The sequence below is a fragment of the Salmo trutta genome, chromosome 14 (assembly GCF_901001165.1).
Source record: "Salmo trutta chromosome 14, fSalTru1.1, whole genome shotgun sequence".
NCBI classification, from domain to species: Eukaryota; Metazoa; Chordata; class Actinopteri; order Salmoniformes; family Salmonidae; genus Salmo; species Salmo trutta.
Window position 1 is genome coordinate 61520709 of NC_042970.1, and position 18246 is coordinate 61538954.

At 41.2% G+C, this 18246-nt stretch overlaps 1 protein-coding gene across 1 annotated transcript; it reads right to left on the reverse strand.

The window, feature by feature from the left end:
- Positions 1 to 5036: 5036 nt before the first annotated feature.
- Positions 5037 to 17093, reverse strand: LOC115208531 (catalase). Its single transcript, XM_029776660.1, has 11 exons — positions 16915 to 17093; positions 15463 to 15634; positions 13169 to 13279; positions 11935 to 12065; positions 11633 to 11737; positions 11189 to 11314; positions 10792 to 10983; positions 9939 to 10361; positions 8324 to 8431; positions 6655 to 6732; positions 5037 to 6170 (listed from the first exon to the last, which is right to left on the reverse strand). Exons 1-11 carry the CDS (start codon positions 16978 to 16980, stop codon positions 6108 to 6110), a joined length of 1575 nt encoding a protein of 524 aa, XP_029632520.1. The 5' UTR covers positions 16981 to 17093; the 3' UTR covers positions 5037 to 6107.
- Between the last annotated feature and the right edge of the window lie 1153 nt (positions 17094 to 18246).

The following is an 18246-nucleotide window of genomic DNA, read 5'->3' on the forward strand; positions in this document are numbered from 1 at the left end:
GTTCATTTAATGCCCTGCTTGAGACTCAGAAGAATAATTAGCCTTTTGAGCTTCATGCCTTTTAGCAAACTGCTAACGGAACATAGTTGTCTAATGTGGCGTTTTCATATCCAAATCTATTTCTGGTCAAAAACATTATGCAGCAGACCTTATTAGGAAATAAACATTCACCCATAGTCTCCTCCTCCTTTTAGCCCCAATCTGGATCATCTCACACTACTCATTTGCTTTCCATTGCAAACTATACTGACAAGAGGAAATCCCATTAAAATGCAGCCTTGTTACAAGTGCTACTGCTTCCTTCCCATCTTGAACTAAGTAATCAGTGTGTATAAATAGATAAAGTCTCCAGCTACCAATCCAACTTTGTCAGATCAGGCAGGGAGAAGGACAGAAGGAATGATACATTTAAGTATTTTAACATGAGTTGAATAGTGTTTTTTTTACCCATCAAACCTTCTCAGCGTATTGCTCCAGAGGGAAAAGAGATGATAGGAAGCTGTTCAATGCATTCACTGTAAGAAATGTGGTCTATAAATAAAGTTTGTTTGATGAATGAGTATATAATCTTGAGACCAGGGGAAAAAATAAAAGTTTTGTTCCACCAGCCACTGTGGCAGGTAGATGAAAAAAAATCTGCCAGCAAGTCATTTTTTACCAGCCAAATATTTTTTGTGACATACATACATAGAAATAACACACAAAACAGGTGACCATGCTTTGTAATGTTTCTAAAACAATAAATGTTGCTCAATTTCATTTCATTTTTTGTGACATGAGTGAAATATCAGAGACAAATTGTTCAGCTGCCCCTTTAAGGGTGATTGGTTACCATAGTAACGGGGCCACGAGTCCTGTCACCTGTGTCTCTGGTCATGTCTAAACTTGATACTTACATGCGACTTCTGCTATCAGAATACGAAGATAGCATTGAAAAGACAGGTCTGGATGCACAAAAGTGGATTTGTGGTCTGATTGTGTTCAGATCTGGCTGACCACTTCAGGAGGTGGTCAGGAATTCATTGTGTACAGATTTCTCATCAGTCTGGACGAAATCAGGCTACCAAAAGTGCATACAGTGGGCAACGTCATCAGCACCCCTCCCACAAGTTTCCAGAAAACTTGTGTTTTGGGACCAAGAGGCACCTTTTCATTATAACAGTGGAGGAAATACGTTCCTAGTGTGTGAGGAACGTGTTTGCTAGCCTCATAAATGCTAGCCAACTAGCTAAAAAAAATATATAATGTTTGGCTAGAGTTATGCCAACACGTATACAATCCTTTTTGCGTTGCTTGCTGACTAGCTCCAGAGGTTAGCTGGCTAGTTAGCTACAGTAGTTAGCTACTGCCATCAGTTGTTGTGTTATCATATTTTGCCTATTCCACCATTTGTAGAATGCATACTGTCATTTGAATATAGTGCGGAAAAGGGAATCAACATAGGCCTATGCCCAGTCATTCAGGAAAGCTTAAAGCACGCTCTGCCTCGTCTCCGATCCGAGCGGCTATTCTTTCTGCACATAGAAACATAACATTTCAATATAGCATAAATATTTGTAAATTAACTTGTGAAACCCTTTATGCGTGTCATAAACACGATTAGTCACAATGTTTTCATCTGATTAGGCTACTTCAAAAGTCTCCTGTATGCTACCAGCACACACGTCTGTCCACTCCACTTGAATATAATTCCAGCATAAAAACTGTGCACTGGCCATTTGAGGAATGGAAAGAGACATCTGTTATAAAACACCAAAAAGTTGAATGACATTCAGATTGTCAAGCCAAGCCTTTGAAACTGGGTAGGGAGTGATACATTTCCTGTTTGTCGAGATTGACATACTCTATTTGATAATTAAATAACGTTTTTTTTAAACTAACTAGGCAAGTCAGTTAAGAGAAAATTCTTAAGCAGTATTTTCACGTTCGGATGAAAAACGTGCCCAAATTAAACTGCCTCCTACTCAGACTCAGAAGGTAGGATATGCATATTAATAGTATATTTGGATAGAAAACACTCTGAAGTTTCTAAAACTGTTTGAATGATGTCTGTGAGTATAACAGAACTCATATGGCAGGCAAAAACCTGAGAAAAATCCAACCAGGAAGTAGGAAATCTGACTATTGTAGTTTTTCTTTTGAATCCCTATCGAAACTACAGTGTCTGTGGGGTCACGTTGCACTTCCTAAGGCTTCCATTGGCTGTCAACAGCCTTTAGAAACGTGTTTCATTCTTCTCCTGATACTGGGCAGAGAATAGGAGCTCAGTCAATCAGTGGACTGCCTGAGGACAAAGGACTTGGTTATGCGCGAGCACGCCGTTACTTCTTTTTCTTCTGGAATGAATACGCTATTGTCCGGTTGGAATATTATCGACGTTTTATGTTAAAAAGACCCTAAGGTTTGATTGTAACCATCGTTTGACATGTTTCTACAAACGGTAATGGAACATTTTGACTTTTCGTGTCTGGATTTACACTCGTGCATTATGCCTTTGGATAGTGATCTGAACATGCAAACAAAAGGAGGTATGTGCACATAAATATGGAGTATTTCGAACAAAACTAACATTTCTTGTGGAAGTAGGAGTCCTGGGAGTGCATTCTGACAAAGATCAGCAAAAGTAAGGGAAGATTTATAATACTAATTCTGAGTTTAGTTGACTCCAGAACTTGGCGGGTAACTGTATAGCTTGCTTTGATGGTTGAGCTCTGTACTCAGCTTTTCGGCGAAAGCACATTTTTCAATATTCTATTTTAAAATCTGACCCAGCGGTTGCATTAAGGAGTAGTATATATATATATCATTCTTTCAATAACTGTTGTAAAGTTTATCAATGTTTATGATGAGTATTTTTGTAAATTGATGTGTTCATTCACCGGAAGTTTTGGGTGGCAATACATTTTCTGAACATCACGCGCCAATGTAAAATGGGGTTTTTGGATATAAATATGAACTTTATCTAACAAAACATACATGTATTGTCTAACATTGAGTCCTAGGAGTGTCATCTGATGAAGATCGTCAAAGGTTAGTAATTAATTTTAGCTGTATTTGTGGTTTTGTGACGCCTCTCCTTACTTGGCCGTTTGGCTTTTCTTGTTTAGGTGACGTGCTAACAATCTAATGTTTTGCTTTCGCCGTAAAGCTTTTTTGAAATCGGACACATTAACGAGAATCTTATCTTTAAAATAATGTATAATACACTGCTCAAAAAAATAAAGGGAACACTTAAACAACAATGTAACTCCAAGTCAATCACACTTCTGTGAAATCAAACTGTCCACTTAGGAAGCAACACTGATTGACAATAAATTTCACATGCTGTTGTGCAAATGGAATAGACAACAGGTGGAAATTATAGGCAATTAGCAAGACACCCCCAATAAAGGAGTGGTTCTGCAGGTGGTGACCACAGACCACTTCTCAGTTCCTATGCTTCCTGGCTGATGTTTTGGTCACTTTTGAATGCTGGCGGTGCTTTCACTCTAGTGGTAGCATGAAACGGAGTCTACAACCCACACAAGTGGCTCAGGTAGTGCAGCTCATCCAGGATGGCACATCAATGCGAGCTGTGGCAAGAAGGTTTACTGTGTCTGTCAGCGTAGTGTCCAGAGCATGGAGGTGCTACCAGGAGACAGGCCAGTACATCAGGAGACGTGGAGGAGGCCGTAGGAGGGCAACAACCCAGCAGCAGGACCACTACCTCCGCCTTTGTGCAAGGAGGAGCAGGATGAGCACTGCCAGAGCCTTGCAAAATGACCTCCAGCAGGCCACAAATGTGCATGTGTCTGCTCAAACGGTCAGAAACAGACTCCATGAGGGTGGTATGAGGGCCCGACGTCCACAGGTGGGGGTTGTGCTTACAGCCCAACACCGTGCAGGACGTTTGGCATTTGCCAGAGAACACCAAGATTGGCAAATTCGCCACTGGCGCCCTGTGCTCTTCACAGATGAAAGCAGGTTCACACTGAGCACGTGACAGACGTGACAGAGTCTGGAGACGCCGTGGAGAACGTTTTGCTGCCTGCAACATCCTCCAGCATGACCGGTTTGGCGGTGGGTCAGTCATGGTGTGGGGTGGCATTTCTTTGGGGGGCCGCACAGCCCTCCGTGTGCTCGCCAGAGGTAGCCTGACTGCCATTAGGTACCGAGATGAGATCCTCAGACCCCTTGTGAGACCATATGCTGGTGCGGTTGGCCCTGGGTTCCTCCTAATGCAAGACAATGCTAGACCTCATGTGGCTGGAGTGTGTCAGCAGTTCCTGCAAGAGGAAGGCATTGATGCTATGGACTGGCCCGCCCGTTCCCCAGACCTGAATCCAATTGAGCACATCTGGGACATCATGTCTCGCTCCATCCACCAACGCCACGTTGCACCACAGACTGTCCAGGAGTTGGCGGATGCTTTAGTCCAGGTCTGGGAGGAGATCCCTCAGGAGACCATCCGCCACCTCATCAGGATCATGCCCAGGCGTTGTAGGGAGTTCATACAGGCACGTGGAGGCCACACACACTACTGAGCCTCATTTTGACTTGTTTTAAGGACATTACATCAAAGTTGGATCAGCCTGTAGTGTGGCTTTCCACTTTAATTTTGAGTGAGACTCCAAATCCAGACCTCCATGGGTTGATATATTGGATTTCCATTGATTATTTGTGTGATTTTGTTGTCAGCACATTCAACTATGTTAAGAAAAAAGTATTTAATAAGATTATTTCATTCATTCAGATCTAGGATGTGTTATTTTAGTGTTCCCTTTATTTTTTTGAGCAGTGTACTTGTATGTGTGAGTAATTTGAATTATAAGATTTCTGTTTTTTGAATTTGGCGCTGTGCTATTTCACTGGCTGTTGTCAAATCGATCCCGCTAACGGGATTCGCATGTTAAGGGGTCACTAAGAGGTTAATTAACACTATCAACTAATCAGGGGCCTGATATGTAGAATCAGGTTTAGTCCTGGGCTATAACAGCCGGCATACCCTGGAGTTAAGATAGGTCTTCTTTACACCAGACACCCCAAAACCACACATATAGCATTAACTTTTGATTTATTAGCACCTCATTTTGTGGTTCAAAGATGTTCACAATTTCTTGTTAATATAACAAATCACTTCTCGGGCAATATGAGCGGGAATTCTACCTTACACAGAAACACTAACAGTGAGGAGACGCAACATAGCAATCAAGTCTGGAGGCTTGTGAGAAGAGATAAGGACTAAGTTTCCTTTACAGGAAACAGTGGTGGTTCTTAATTCCCCAGCCCTAACTCAACCAAACCACAACTCTTCAGTGATTAATTCTGGTAGAGTATCTACACAAAACACTAATATACAGAAAACATTTAGAACATGACCATTTTTATATAGTGATTAAAAGTCTAGGCAAAGCCCTGATCCTGCCATGGTGTTAGGTATTTGTGTCTAACCCAAAAAGGCACTGCTTTGTTGTTTTGGCTGCGAGGACGATGACTTAATTCATGACTGAATCACACCGATCGTTGGCTTGAAACCATTTCTAATATAACAAAGAAATATGGTGAAGGCCTAAGCACAGAATTTTTTTGTTGACGAAAACTCAGAAGTATCTGCTAAATACTGTACAATAATTATGAACCTTATTTGAAAACATTGGTGGTTTGTTTAACTAGAATAAATGTCATTTTGCATATAGGCTAGCTAACGCATTCCTGTTTATTAAGCTAACTATCAGGGCATACATGAGGCATGGATACACAAACAATAAGTAATTGGGAAAGAGATATCACTATACTGACAATGGAATGAAAATTATACTATAAACAACTGAATAAATGCACAGCTTTTCAGATAGTGTCTGTGTATTTGACTGATGTTAGGACAGATCTCCCATAGGGCTGCAGTCTGACTATATTAATTTCTGTGTGAACTTAGGCAAAATGGACAGGATCTTCATGTAAGAACTGAAAGCGATGCCGTCTCTCTAGTCATCTGTGCAGTAAGTAGCCTGAGGAATTACAAAAACAATCATGATAGCTTGCCATTTAATTAGCTATAGCATTTACGGACGGAAGGTAGTAAGATATTCTATAGCGGACGGTAAGTGCAACAGCTGGAAGTTAAGGCATCACATCTTGGAGGAGGCAGCGATGGTAGAGGCACCTCCACGGGTGTACACTCTCACAGTGTCCTGGGAGAGAGGAGGAGGGAAGGAGACAAAGGGAGAGAAAAAGAAGTTAGAGCTCAATACTAAAGTTTTATTCATTTCAGAATAGATTTGTGGATATAAACAGGTAAAACACAATCTTGTTTACGAGGGGTCCTGAGAGAAACAGTTACAACACAAATACATACTAAATGTAAAGGAATAACAAGTACAAAAACAAAAAGTTCTACATGTAAAAAAAAAAAAAAAAAACACTTTAGTTCATGTGTGCAACTTTTGATTTCTATGAAGGATCTGCAATATACCCAAAACTGCTCATGTAAATGATTTGACTATACTTGGATCTCTTTTTCCCCCAAAATATTTCTATCCAATTATTCCCAAGCATCTGCAACGAGCCGTCTCAGATATGCAAGTGCTTTTCCTATTTTAACTATAATGAAATAGGCAAATACCCTTTTAATTGACATAAGCTTTAGTGTCCGTTGACAAGAATGAATGGACTTACCTTCGTGGGCTCAGTGTTGTTGAGTAGGGTCTGAACCCCGTTCCCATAGTCTGCATGCACAGCCATCAGATTCTGAACCTGGAAAAACATGGCGCAAGAGCAGGGAGAGACGGTCAGAAGTGTTGATACCGATGGCAGTAAAATAAATGCATTATACAACATTGCATTGCAAAGATGACCTTCATGGTAGTGAGGAAGATGATGCCTGGGAAATATACAGTGCCTTCAGAAAGTATTCACACCCCATGACTTTTTCCACATCTTGTTGTGTTATACAGCCTGAATTTAAATAGAGATCTTTTTTTCATTTTCTGGCCTACACACAATACCCCATAATGTCAACATTTAATAACGTTTTCCTAAATATTTATAAATCAATTAAAAAAACGAAAGATGAAATGTTTTGAGTCAACAAAGTATTCAACCTGTTTGTTATGGCCAGCCTAAATAAGTTCAGGAGTAAAAATGTGTTTAACAAGTCACATAATAAGTTGCATGGACTCACTGTGCAATAATATTGTTTAAGATGAGTTTAATGACTACCTCATCTCTGTACAATACACATAAAACTATCTGTAAGATCCCTCAGTCGAGCAGTGAATTTCAAACACAGATTCAAACACAAAAACCAGGGAGGTTGTTCAATGCCTGGCAAAAGAAAGGTACCTATTGGGAGATGAAAAAAATAAAAAAATGACATTGAATATCCATCCCTTTGAGCACGGTGAGGTCATTAGTTAAACTTGCATGGTGAATATACCCAGTTAATACAAAGATAAAGGCATCCTTCCTAACGCAGTTGACAGAGAGGAAGGAAACCGCTCCCGGATTTCACCATGAGGCCAATGGTGACTTTAAAACAGAGTTTAATGGCTGTGATAGCAGAAAACCGAGTATGGATCAACCACATTGTAGTTACTCCACAATACTAATCTTATTGACAGAGTGAAACAGAAGCCTGTAAAGAATAAAAATCCTAGAGGAAAACCTGGTTCAGTCCGCTTTCCACCAGACACTGGGAGATTAATTCACCTTTCAGAAGGACAATAACCTAAAACAAGGCCAAATCGACAGTGGAGTTGCTTACAGTACCAATAAGACAGTGAATGTTCCTGGGTGGCCGAGTTACAGCTTTGACTTAAATCTGCTTGAAAATCTATGGTAAGACCTGAAAATGGTTGTCTAGCCATGCCAAACAACCGATTTGACAGAGCTTGTAGAATTTTGAAAAGAAAAATTGGCAAATGTTGCACAATCCAGGTCTGGAAAGCTCTTACAGAGATGTACCCAGAACGACTCACAGCTGTAATCGCTGCCAAAGGTGATTCCAACCTGTTTTGACTCAGGGGGTTTATTTTTCCATATATATATATATATATATATATATATGGAAAAACAAATAACAAATATTAGAATTTTTCTTCCAGACTATTTTGTGTAGATCGTTACAATTAAATTCATTTTAATCCCACTTTGTAACAAAATGTGGAAAAAGTCAAGGGGTGTGAACACTTTCTGGTGACAGTGTGGTGGAGGGGAGTTTGATTTGAATAGTAATGATGATGATGTTGATAAAAAAACATGAAGATAGAAATAACATGATTGCTGATCACAATGATGATGACAAATGGTGACTTAGACAATCAAAATGAGGAGGAGGAGAACTCACCCAACGTTTCTGGATGAAGACTTGGGCTCCCTTCAGGGCACCAGCCATGTTCTGACATAGCCTCTGGCGCTCCTCCTCATTCAGCACCTCAGTGAAGAAGGTACGCACCTGCAATACACACACACACACACACACACACACACACACACACACACACACACACACACACACACACACACACACACACACACACACACACACACACACACACACACACACACACACACACACACACAAACCAACAGATTTATTAATGTATCAATAAATATTTAATTATTTGTAATCATTACAGTTCATACTGTATAAAGAGATCATTCAATTGAAATACATTCATTAGGCCCTAATCTATGGATTTCACATGACTGGGAATACAGATATACATCTATTGATCACAGATACCTGAAAAAAATAAATAAAATGAAAACCAGTGAGTGTCTGATGTGTGACCACCATTTGCCTCATGCTGCGCGACATATCTCCTTCGCATAGTTAATCAGGCTGTTGATTGTGGCCTGTGGAATGTTGTCCCACTCCTCTTCAATGACTGTGCAAAGTTGCTGGATATTGGCGGGAACTGGAACACGCCATCGTACACGTCAATCCAGAGCATCCCAAACATGCTCAATAGGTTACATGTCTGGTGAGTATGCAGGGTGACATGTCTGGTGAGTATGCAGGCCATGGAAGAACTGAGACATTTTCAGCTTCCAGGAATTGTGTACAGATCCTTGCAACATGTGGTGATGCATTATCATACTGAAACATAAGGTTAGGCAGCAGATGAATGGCACGACATAGGGCCTCAGGATCTCATCACGGTATCTCTGTGCATTCAAATTGCCATTAATAAAATGCAATTGTGTTAGTTGTCCGTAGCTTATGCCTGCCCATACCATAAACCCACCATGGGGCACTCTGTTCAAAATGTTGACATCAGCAAACTGCTTGCCAACAAAACGCCATAGACGTGGCCTAAAGTTGTGAGGCCGGTTGGACGTACTGCTAAATTCTCTAAAAACGACGTTGAGGCGGCTTATGGTAGATAAATGAACATTACATTCTTGGGCAAGAGCTCTGGTGGACATTCCTGCAGTCAGCATGCCAATTGCACACTCTCAAAACATCTGTGGCACTGTGTTGTATGACAAAACTGCACATTTTAGTGGCCTTTTATTGTCCCTAGCACAAGGTGCATCTGTGTAATGATCATGCTGTTTAAATCAGCTTCTTGATATGCCACACTTGTCGAGTGGATGGATTATCTTGGCAAAGGAGAAATGATCACTAAAAGAGGTATAAAAAGAAAAGCGTTTTGCGCAAATGGAACATTTCTGGAATCTTTTATTTCAGCTCATCAAATAATAACACTTTTCGTGTTGCATTTATTATTTTGTTCAGTGTATTTCCAAAACTGTGGTTTACTTTAATGTAACTAGGGCTGACCCCAATTAGTCGACTAGTCAATTGTTTGGTCGACCAAGATTTTGTTTTGTCAAGCAGTAGCAAATAAAATATACACACCCACATCTTTTTTAAAAAATGGAACACAAGACACCTGTCTGATTCACGCCCATCTCAGTGAACTAATCCATTGCGCTCTACATAGATACATTACCTGTGTGACATTATCATCGTCAGCACTGTTGTAGCGGCCCACATCTGGGGACACCTTAAACCTGGTTTCCACGTGCTGTCGCTGGGTCTCTGGAGCACTGAAGCTGTTGGGGAAGTAGTTGGGAGCGCCAGCCTGGTTGTTGAACATGCACATAGGCCCGTCTCGCTGGTAGTTGGACACACGGGTCCTGAAGGGGCAGTTGACGGGCAGCTGCAGGTAGTTGGCGCCCAGCCGGTGGCGGTGTGTGTCTGGGTAGGAGAACAGACGCCCCTGCAGCATCTTGTCGGGGCTGGGCTCGATGCCAGGGGGCATATTGCTGGGGTCAAAGGCCAGCTGCTCGATCTCAGCAAAGTAGTTGGCAGGGTTTCTGTTGAGCACCAACCTCCCCACGGGAATGAGGGGGTACTCCTTGTGAGACCACACCTAAGGAAAATGAGAAGTGCTGCTACTTCCCAGGCCAACCAAGGTACATGGATGTGCAAGAGATTTCTAGCCATTCTTGGAGGACAATTTCTTTTTTTTTATAGAAAATGTAAGCATGCATGACTCCTATACTGTACTATTTTCATGTAATAATTATCCTGACTAGACTGCAGCTATTGAGTCAGTTGCCCATTATTGTACCATTGACAAATGCTACGACTCCATAGCAGATCTCAGACCACTTTCAGATCTTTCAGTTGTTATGTGGAGTATGTCCCCCCTCTGGTGGAAAAGTCAGAATACTGCAAATGGACAATATTTTTGTGGACATCTTGTTTAAATGGCTAATGGTTATGCACCTACTATAAGGGTTAGGGTCCCCACATAATTGAATAGAAGATTGAGTATTAAAACTGTATCTCTATGGTACCTTGGTCAGGTCAAAGGGGTTCCACTGGAATTTCTCGGCCTGGTCAAAGGTCATGACCTGGATGTAGAATGACCAGGAGGGGAATTTGCCGTTGGCAATGGAGGTGTAAAGGTCTCGGATGGCGTAGTCCGGGTCGGTGGAGGCCAGGCGCTCGGCGTCCTCAGGCTTCAAGTTCTTGATACCCTGGTTGGTCTGAGAGGAGAGCAGAGGAAGGATGCTATGGGTTACTATGGACCCATCCCAATTTTTCTAACTACGTTTCCTTCTTTTAGCACCATTACTCTCTTGCATCCTTCAGGTAACTAAGTATTGTCGACTCCTATATCCATTAAAGTGTAGTACATTTCACTAGTCCTGTACTATCCATTCACAACATCATTTTTAGTTGTGCTCTGACCTTGTAGTGGAACTTGCAGTAGACGGGCTGATGCTCGGCGTTGACCAGCTTGAAGGTGTGGGATCCGTAGCCATTCATGTGGCGGAAGCCATCGGGCAGACCACGGTCACTGAACAGGAAGGACACCTTCACAGAGATTAAGACAAAATTATGAACAAAGGCACATATTCAGTCAATTTAGCCAATGTGATATGTAAATAAGATATTATAAAAAATAACAAAAAACATATGCAAGTAGAAGCATGATATAATAATCTGATCAGAAAACGGATTGAAAACGATTTAAACTAATGCGGCAACCGCCATTTCTAGATATAGTGGCATAGCTTTAAAGTTGTTAATGGAGTGAAATCTGAAACTACAACGTATTTTGGGATGCTAACTAACTATTGTGTGTGCATGTGTAAAGGTTTGGTGGCGGGTAGAGAGGAGCAGGTACAGTACCTGATGCATACACTCAGGCCGCAGGCTCCAGAAGTCCCACACCATGTCTGGGTCCTTCAGGTGAGTTTGGGGGTTGCGCTTCTGAGAGTGGACGAAGGATGGGAACTGCACAAAACAAAGGGAAAATCAGAGAGATGCGGTAGTGGTATTTAATATTATACGGGGAGATGAACTAATGTATTAGCCTGGTTGCCAGTATGTTTAGCTAACGTCCCACTCCTTGTATTCCATGTCATGTGTCAAAAACTGAATCTTGACAAGGCACACCCAGGCGCAATCTTGACTCACGTGTCTGAACTCACCAGCATGGCGTCCCTGATAAAGAAGATGGGGGTGTTGTTGCCAGTAAGGTCCCAGTTGCCCTCGTCAGTGTAGAACTTGACTGCAAAGCCACGTGGGTCTCGCACTGTGTCAGCTGAGCCCGATTCCCCAGCTACATAAGTTTGAGACAAAATAGGTTGATAAGAAACTCACATGGACAACCAGTATAAACACAAAATATTTGTAGAATTAAAAAAATATGACAATGTGTATTTTCTGGTATTTATTCAATGATGTATTGATGTACAGTGGGGTCTGAAATGATTGACACCCTTGATAAAGACAACAGAAAATGACTGTATACATTCAAATACTGAGCTATGTTGTATGCTGCTAAAAATTGGGGGAAATTATCATTTTACACTAATACAATTGCTCAGAGAAAGATTATTACTTGATAAACTGTTTTTTTCTCAAAGAGGTAGGGGTCAGAATTATTGACCCCCGTTTTCAATACCTCATCTTGTGAGGATAACTGCACTGAGCCTTTTTCTAAAATGTTTTATAAGTTGGAGAACACATCTTAGACCATTCCTACATACAGAATCCTTCCAGACCCTTGATATCCTTCATCTGCCCTTATAAACTTCCCTCTTCAATTCAAACCACAGGTTTTCAATGGGTTTCATGTCCGGAGACAGATGGAGATTGCAAAATATGTTTTTGTGGCCAATTAAGCTTTTCTATAGCTTCCAAAACATGTTTATTTTTATTTTTTATTTTTTTTACAATGGTGGGGAAGTACCAAGATGGAGGCGCGTTGGATTCAGAAAGCACCCCTCTGTCAGTCATCTAGTGTATATATTGCATTTTATACTTACAGGAGCAATTAGGGTTAAGTACCTTGCTCAAGGGAATGTCGACAGCTTTTTCACCTAGTCGGCTCAGGATTTGAACAAGCAACCTTTTGGCTATTGGGACAATACTCTTAACCTCTAGGCTACCTGACTGCCCAGAATTCTTCTGATATCGACTAAGCAGACAAGCATGCTTAGTCATTCCATATACAGTAACAGTAGTCTAATTGGTAGCTAGCAAATCTGATAGGGTTTAGTTTTGCATGTCCTTAAGGAAACAAAAGTAACACTGTAAATGTGTTTGTAGCAGTTTTATAGAAAAGCCGGAGTGAGCAGCCTCAAAATACTATTTTATCATGTAAGTTGAGTAAATACCAGGGGGAAAAAAAGACAAAAATGTAATGTAGGTTAGTCTTACCCACGGTGGAGAAGCGAATGGCGATTGGTGTGGTCTTGCCCACATGCTCAAACACCTTGGCCTTGCAGTAGCGAGAGATGTCATGTGTCACCTCAAAGTACCCAAAAGCTCCTGTGGTAGAAGAGGCAGGACATGGTCAGTTACTGTGTATAAATCTAGCTAGTTAGGTTAGTGAGTAAACACTTACTTATAAAGCCATACACATGGTGCACTTCACCCTTCTGTAGAGTGGGCCAACAACACAGACCGTCACATGATCAAGCATGGTCCTATAATATTCTGCCCCGGGTAGACTAAAGAGCAGTTTCCAGTATTTTGGTCTAGACCGAAAAGTAGGCCAACACTGTATAATGTTTCTTTCAAATGTGATAGGCCTGTCTAGGGAAGCGTTTCCCCTATACCATTACTTTGTGAGGGTCCACTTTTAAGAACAAATATAGTGGCGTACATGGTCGCCCCCATTTCAGGGGACCAAAAGTATTGGGACAAATTCACTTATATGTACAGTGGGGGAAAAAAGTATTTGATCCCCTGCTGATTTTGTACGTTTGCCCACTGACAAAGAAAGGATCAGTCTATAATTTTAATGGTAGGTTTATTTGAACAGTGAGAGACAGAAAAACAACAAAAATATCCAGAAAAACGCATCTCAAAAATGTTATAAATTGATTTGCATTTTAATGAGGGAAATAAGTATTTGACCCCTCTCAATCAGAAAGATTTCTGGCTCCCAGGTGTCTTTTATACAGGTAACGAGCTGAGATTTGGAGCACACTCTTAAAGGGAGTGCTCCTAACCGCAGCTTGTTACCTGTATAAAAGACACCTGTCCACAGAAGCAATCAATCAATCAGATTCCAAACTCTCCACCATGGCCAAGACCAAAGAGCTCTCCAAGGATGTCAGGGACAAGATTGTAGACCTACACAAGGCCGGAATGGGCTACAAGATCATCACCAAGCAGCTTGGTGAGAAGGTGACAACATTTGGTGCGATTATTCGCAAATGGAAGAAACACAAAAGAACTGTCAATATCCCTCGGTCTGGGGCTCCATGCAAAATCTCACCTCGTGGAGTTGCAATGATCATGAGAATGGTGAGGAATCAGCCCAGAACTACACGGGAGGATCTTGTCAATGATCTCAAGGCAGCTGGGACCATAGTCACCAAGAAAACAATTGGTAACACACTACGCCGTGAAGGACTGAAATCCTGCAGCGCCCGCAAGGTCCCCCTGCTCAAGAATACATATATAGGCCCGTCTGAAGTCTGCCAATGAACATCTGAATGACTCAGAGGACAACTGGTGAAAGTGTTGTGGTCAGATGAGACCAAAATGGAGCTCTTTGGCATCAACTCAACTTGCCGTGTTTGGAGGAGGAGGAATGCTGCCTATGACCCCAAGAACACCATCTCCACCGTCAAACATGGAGGTGGAAACATTATGTTTTGGGGGTGTTTTTCTGCTAAGGGGACAGGACAACTTCACCGCATCAAAGGGACGATGGACGGGGCTATGTACCGTCAAATCTTGGATGAAAACCTCCTTCCGTCAGCCAGGGCATTGAAAATGGGCCGTGGATTGGTATTCCAGCATGACAATGAACCAAAACACACAGCCAAGGCAACAAAGGAGTGGCTCAAGAAGAAGCACATTCAGGTCCTGGAGTGGCCTAGCCAGTCTCCAGACCTTAATCCCATAGAAAATCTGTGGAGGGAACTGAAGGTTCGAGTTGCCAAACATCAGCCTCGAAACCTTAATGACTTGGAGAAGATCTGCAAAGAGGAGTGGGACAAAATCCCTCCTGAGATGTGTGCAAACCTGGTGGCCAACTACAAGAAACGTCTGACCTCTGTGATTGCCAACAAGGGTTTTGCCACCAAGTACTAAGTCATGTTTTGCAGAGGGGTCAAATACTTATTTCCCTCATTAAAATGCAAATCAATTTATAACATTTTTGACATGTGTTTTTCTGGATTTTTTTGTTGTTATTCTGTCTCTCACTGTTCAAATAAACCTACCATTAAAAGTATAGACTGATCATTTCTTTGTAAGTGGGCAAATGTACAAAATCAGCAGGGGATTAAATACTTTCATTCCCACTGTAGTCAAAAGTTTAGTAGTCAAAAAGTATTCAAAAGTTTAGTATTTGGTCCCATATTCCTAGCACACAATGATTACATCAAGCTTGTGACTATACAAACTTGTTGGATGCAATACGTTTGGAGCTCACTGTATATTGCATAAATGCCAATCAGTTTCGATTAAATGTATTGGTAGTGCTGGACACCCACCGCCTCCCTTGGCATGCACCACCCTCTCTGGGATGCGCTCGCGGTCAAAGTGGGCCATCTCGTCTATGAACGGGGTGTCCTGCACTAGGAGGGGCCCCCGGGGACCCGCTGTTATTATATTCAACTTGTCCCCTATCGGGTGACCAGCCCCAGTGGTCAGGTTGTCTGGCCTCTGAAGGGGAAGAAATGGCATAGACATCATACATAAAACACTGCACATGTTTTATTTACACAGTCATTAGGCCTAGTCTCTCACTTTTCCTTTGGTAACAGAGTAGGTCCTTTCCCTGATTCCACATCAGCTGCACTTACACACTTTATTAATTTACTTGCTCTCAGGAGACATAACTACACACACATTAAGACTAGGAATGTACAGGTATACTTTTGTGCACCTGACACTTAATAGCCTGGGCGCAAGACTCAATGGTCCCATTAGGTATGTGTGAGATAGGTACAATTCTGACATTATACAGGTCTAGTGTTTTGTACTTTGAATGATCAAACATCAGCTTCATTACGCAATTGCTCCAATTCAATGTGTGCATTACAAAATAGTCTAAAAGGCACAAACAGTTCACATCTCTCATTTGGCCTTGTTTACTTACAATCTTGCTTAATGTTTACCCGTTAAGCCTACCCTTACTGCACCAATGATTAGATGACCATAAGTTGACATGGCTAAAGTCCAGGCTAAACTATAACAAGACACTGACCAAGCTACATTTGCTATCCCAACAAATCAAGGTCCATATCCTCCGGTTATTGCAAAGAATCACTGATTATTATATTCTCAACTCGCAAAATGTTCAAGTTAAACCAGCAAAATACACACAAGCAATCAACTTCTTCGCATTTAATGAGGTACTCTAGCTAGTTGACGTTAAATCAAAAAACAAATAGCTACTCTGCAGTTCCGTTATTTCAATACATTACATCAAATTAAAATCACATTTTATTGGTCACATACACATGTTTAACATTTGTTATTACGAGTGTAACGAATTGCTTGTGTAGCGAAATGCTCACAAGAGTATGGGAGTAAACCCTTGTTAAACTTGGAATTCTATTCAACAAATATCAAAGAATTCAACAAATATCAAGAAAGCCCGAGCAGCAAGGGTTTCCACTAGTTAAGAAAAATAGTAGAAATGTGCGGGGTTATTGACTTTGTGATTGTGGATATAGCAGCAATAGGCTAACGTTAACTGTAGGCAGCAGCCAGCTAACAATTCCTGCATGATCAAAAACGGACACAATTCAAATACAAATGTGCATTCTTTGGTTGTGGAATTGATCAATACCATGGTTCTGTAAATGTGTAGCTAACTAGCTATCTAACGTTAGCATTATAGTTAAGTAGTCCAGGAGGAAAAATGCGACCCTGGATGATCGCTCACCATTTCTAAACAGAATTGCACAACCACAAACAAAGCATAGAAATAGACAAACCTGAGCTCTTCGGTTCTCTTTCCATAGCTTCATTTGGTCGGTTGCTTTCCCTCTATCCTCGTCCATCTTGAAGGCAGAAGTTTAAACCACAACTATGTGGAAAAATGTATATTTCTGAGTGATAACGTTATTTAGCCATTGTACTTTGTACGATTAGGGTCCTCCTGCTTGCTACCCGACTCCTATTGGATGCTGGATAACCAGCTACTTTCGGACCAAAGAGCAAAACATTATGTACCCCTTGCGATCCAAGCTTGCGATCCAACTCTCCAACCCTCACGTGAGGCAACAGACTAAACGTATTTAAACATGTGGAATATGTACATTGCTAGTTGGCCAGTTTGGCAGGGATTAATTTCATATTTATCAGATTATGCTGACCCCATTACTAAATGTTTCACAAGTGCAGTTACTATATAGCTGCTGTGTGCACTCATCATGTTGTGTTGTTACGGAAACATACGCACACAGACAGAGAGATATCTTTATTCCCTTTTATTAATAGTGTGTAGTCAGTAAATGTATAGAAAATACAAAAACGGCAGTTTTATTGCGTGTTGAGATGTGTTAAATTGAGTGGACACAAGGCTATTTAGCCATTTCAATTGGGAGCATAGGTCGTGAAAGGCAGAAAGGGTTGACTGGATGGATATAGGGTTGACTGGATGGATATAGGGTTGACTGGATGGATATAGGGTTGACTGGATGGATATAGATGGCTTCAAGTGAAGAATCATGGACCTTTTTATTTTAACTCAATATTCACAATCACAACCAACATAAAATAGTCAGGAGGCAGAGTTGAATGTATTAGCTTTATTCTGTGGAAAGTGGGTAGCATACAGTATACTTCTATGTTATTGTAAGAATCCACTGTTCCATGCACTCAGGAAAAAAAAGGTTCCAAAAGGGTTCTTTGGCTGTCCCCATAGCGGAACCCTTTTTGGTTCCAGGTAGAACCCTCTGGAAAGGGTTTTACATGGAAGCCAAAAGGGTTCTACCTGGAACCAAAAAGGGTTTTTGAAAGGGTTCTCCCATGGTGACACACAAAGAACCCTATTAGGTTCTAGATAACACCTTTTTTCTAAGCATTTAGGTTGCTGAAATGTTACCTCCAACAAAGAATCCACAAAAGCCTTTTTAAAAAGGAAAGAATAAAATGTCTCAATATTCACTGTTCCATATGTTGTTTCTGAGATGTTACCTCTAACAAAGAATCCACAAAAGCCTTTTTGAAAATGAAACATGCTAAGTGGGATCCTTGATATGAGCATAACTCTAACCCTAAACTTAACCCCAACCTAACATTTACCTTAACTCTTTTAAATCTCA

Bases quoted from the DNA above. Each gene is read 5' to 3' on its own strand.
- LOC115208531 (XM_029776660.1), bottom strand. From the start codon at position 16,980: ATGGACGAGGATAGAGGGAAAGCAACCGACCAAATGAAGCTATGGAAA. The intron at 13,280-15,462 runs GTGGGTGTCCAG...CTTCTACCACAG, and splicing joins GGTGCATGCCAAGGGAGGCG to GAGCTTTTGGGTACTTTGAG. The intron at 8,432-9,938 runs GTAATGTATCTA...TGTGTATTGCAG, and splicing joins ACGATGATAATGTCACACAG to GTGCGTACCTTCTTCACTGA.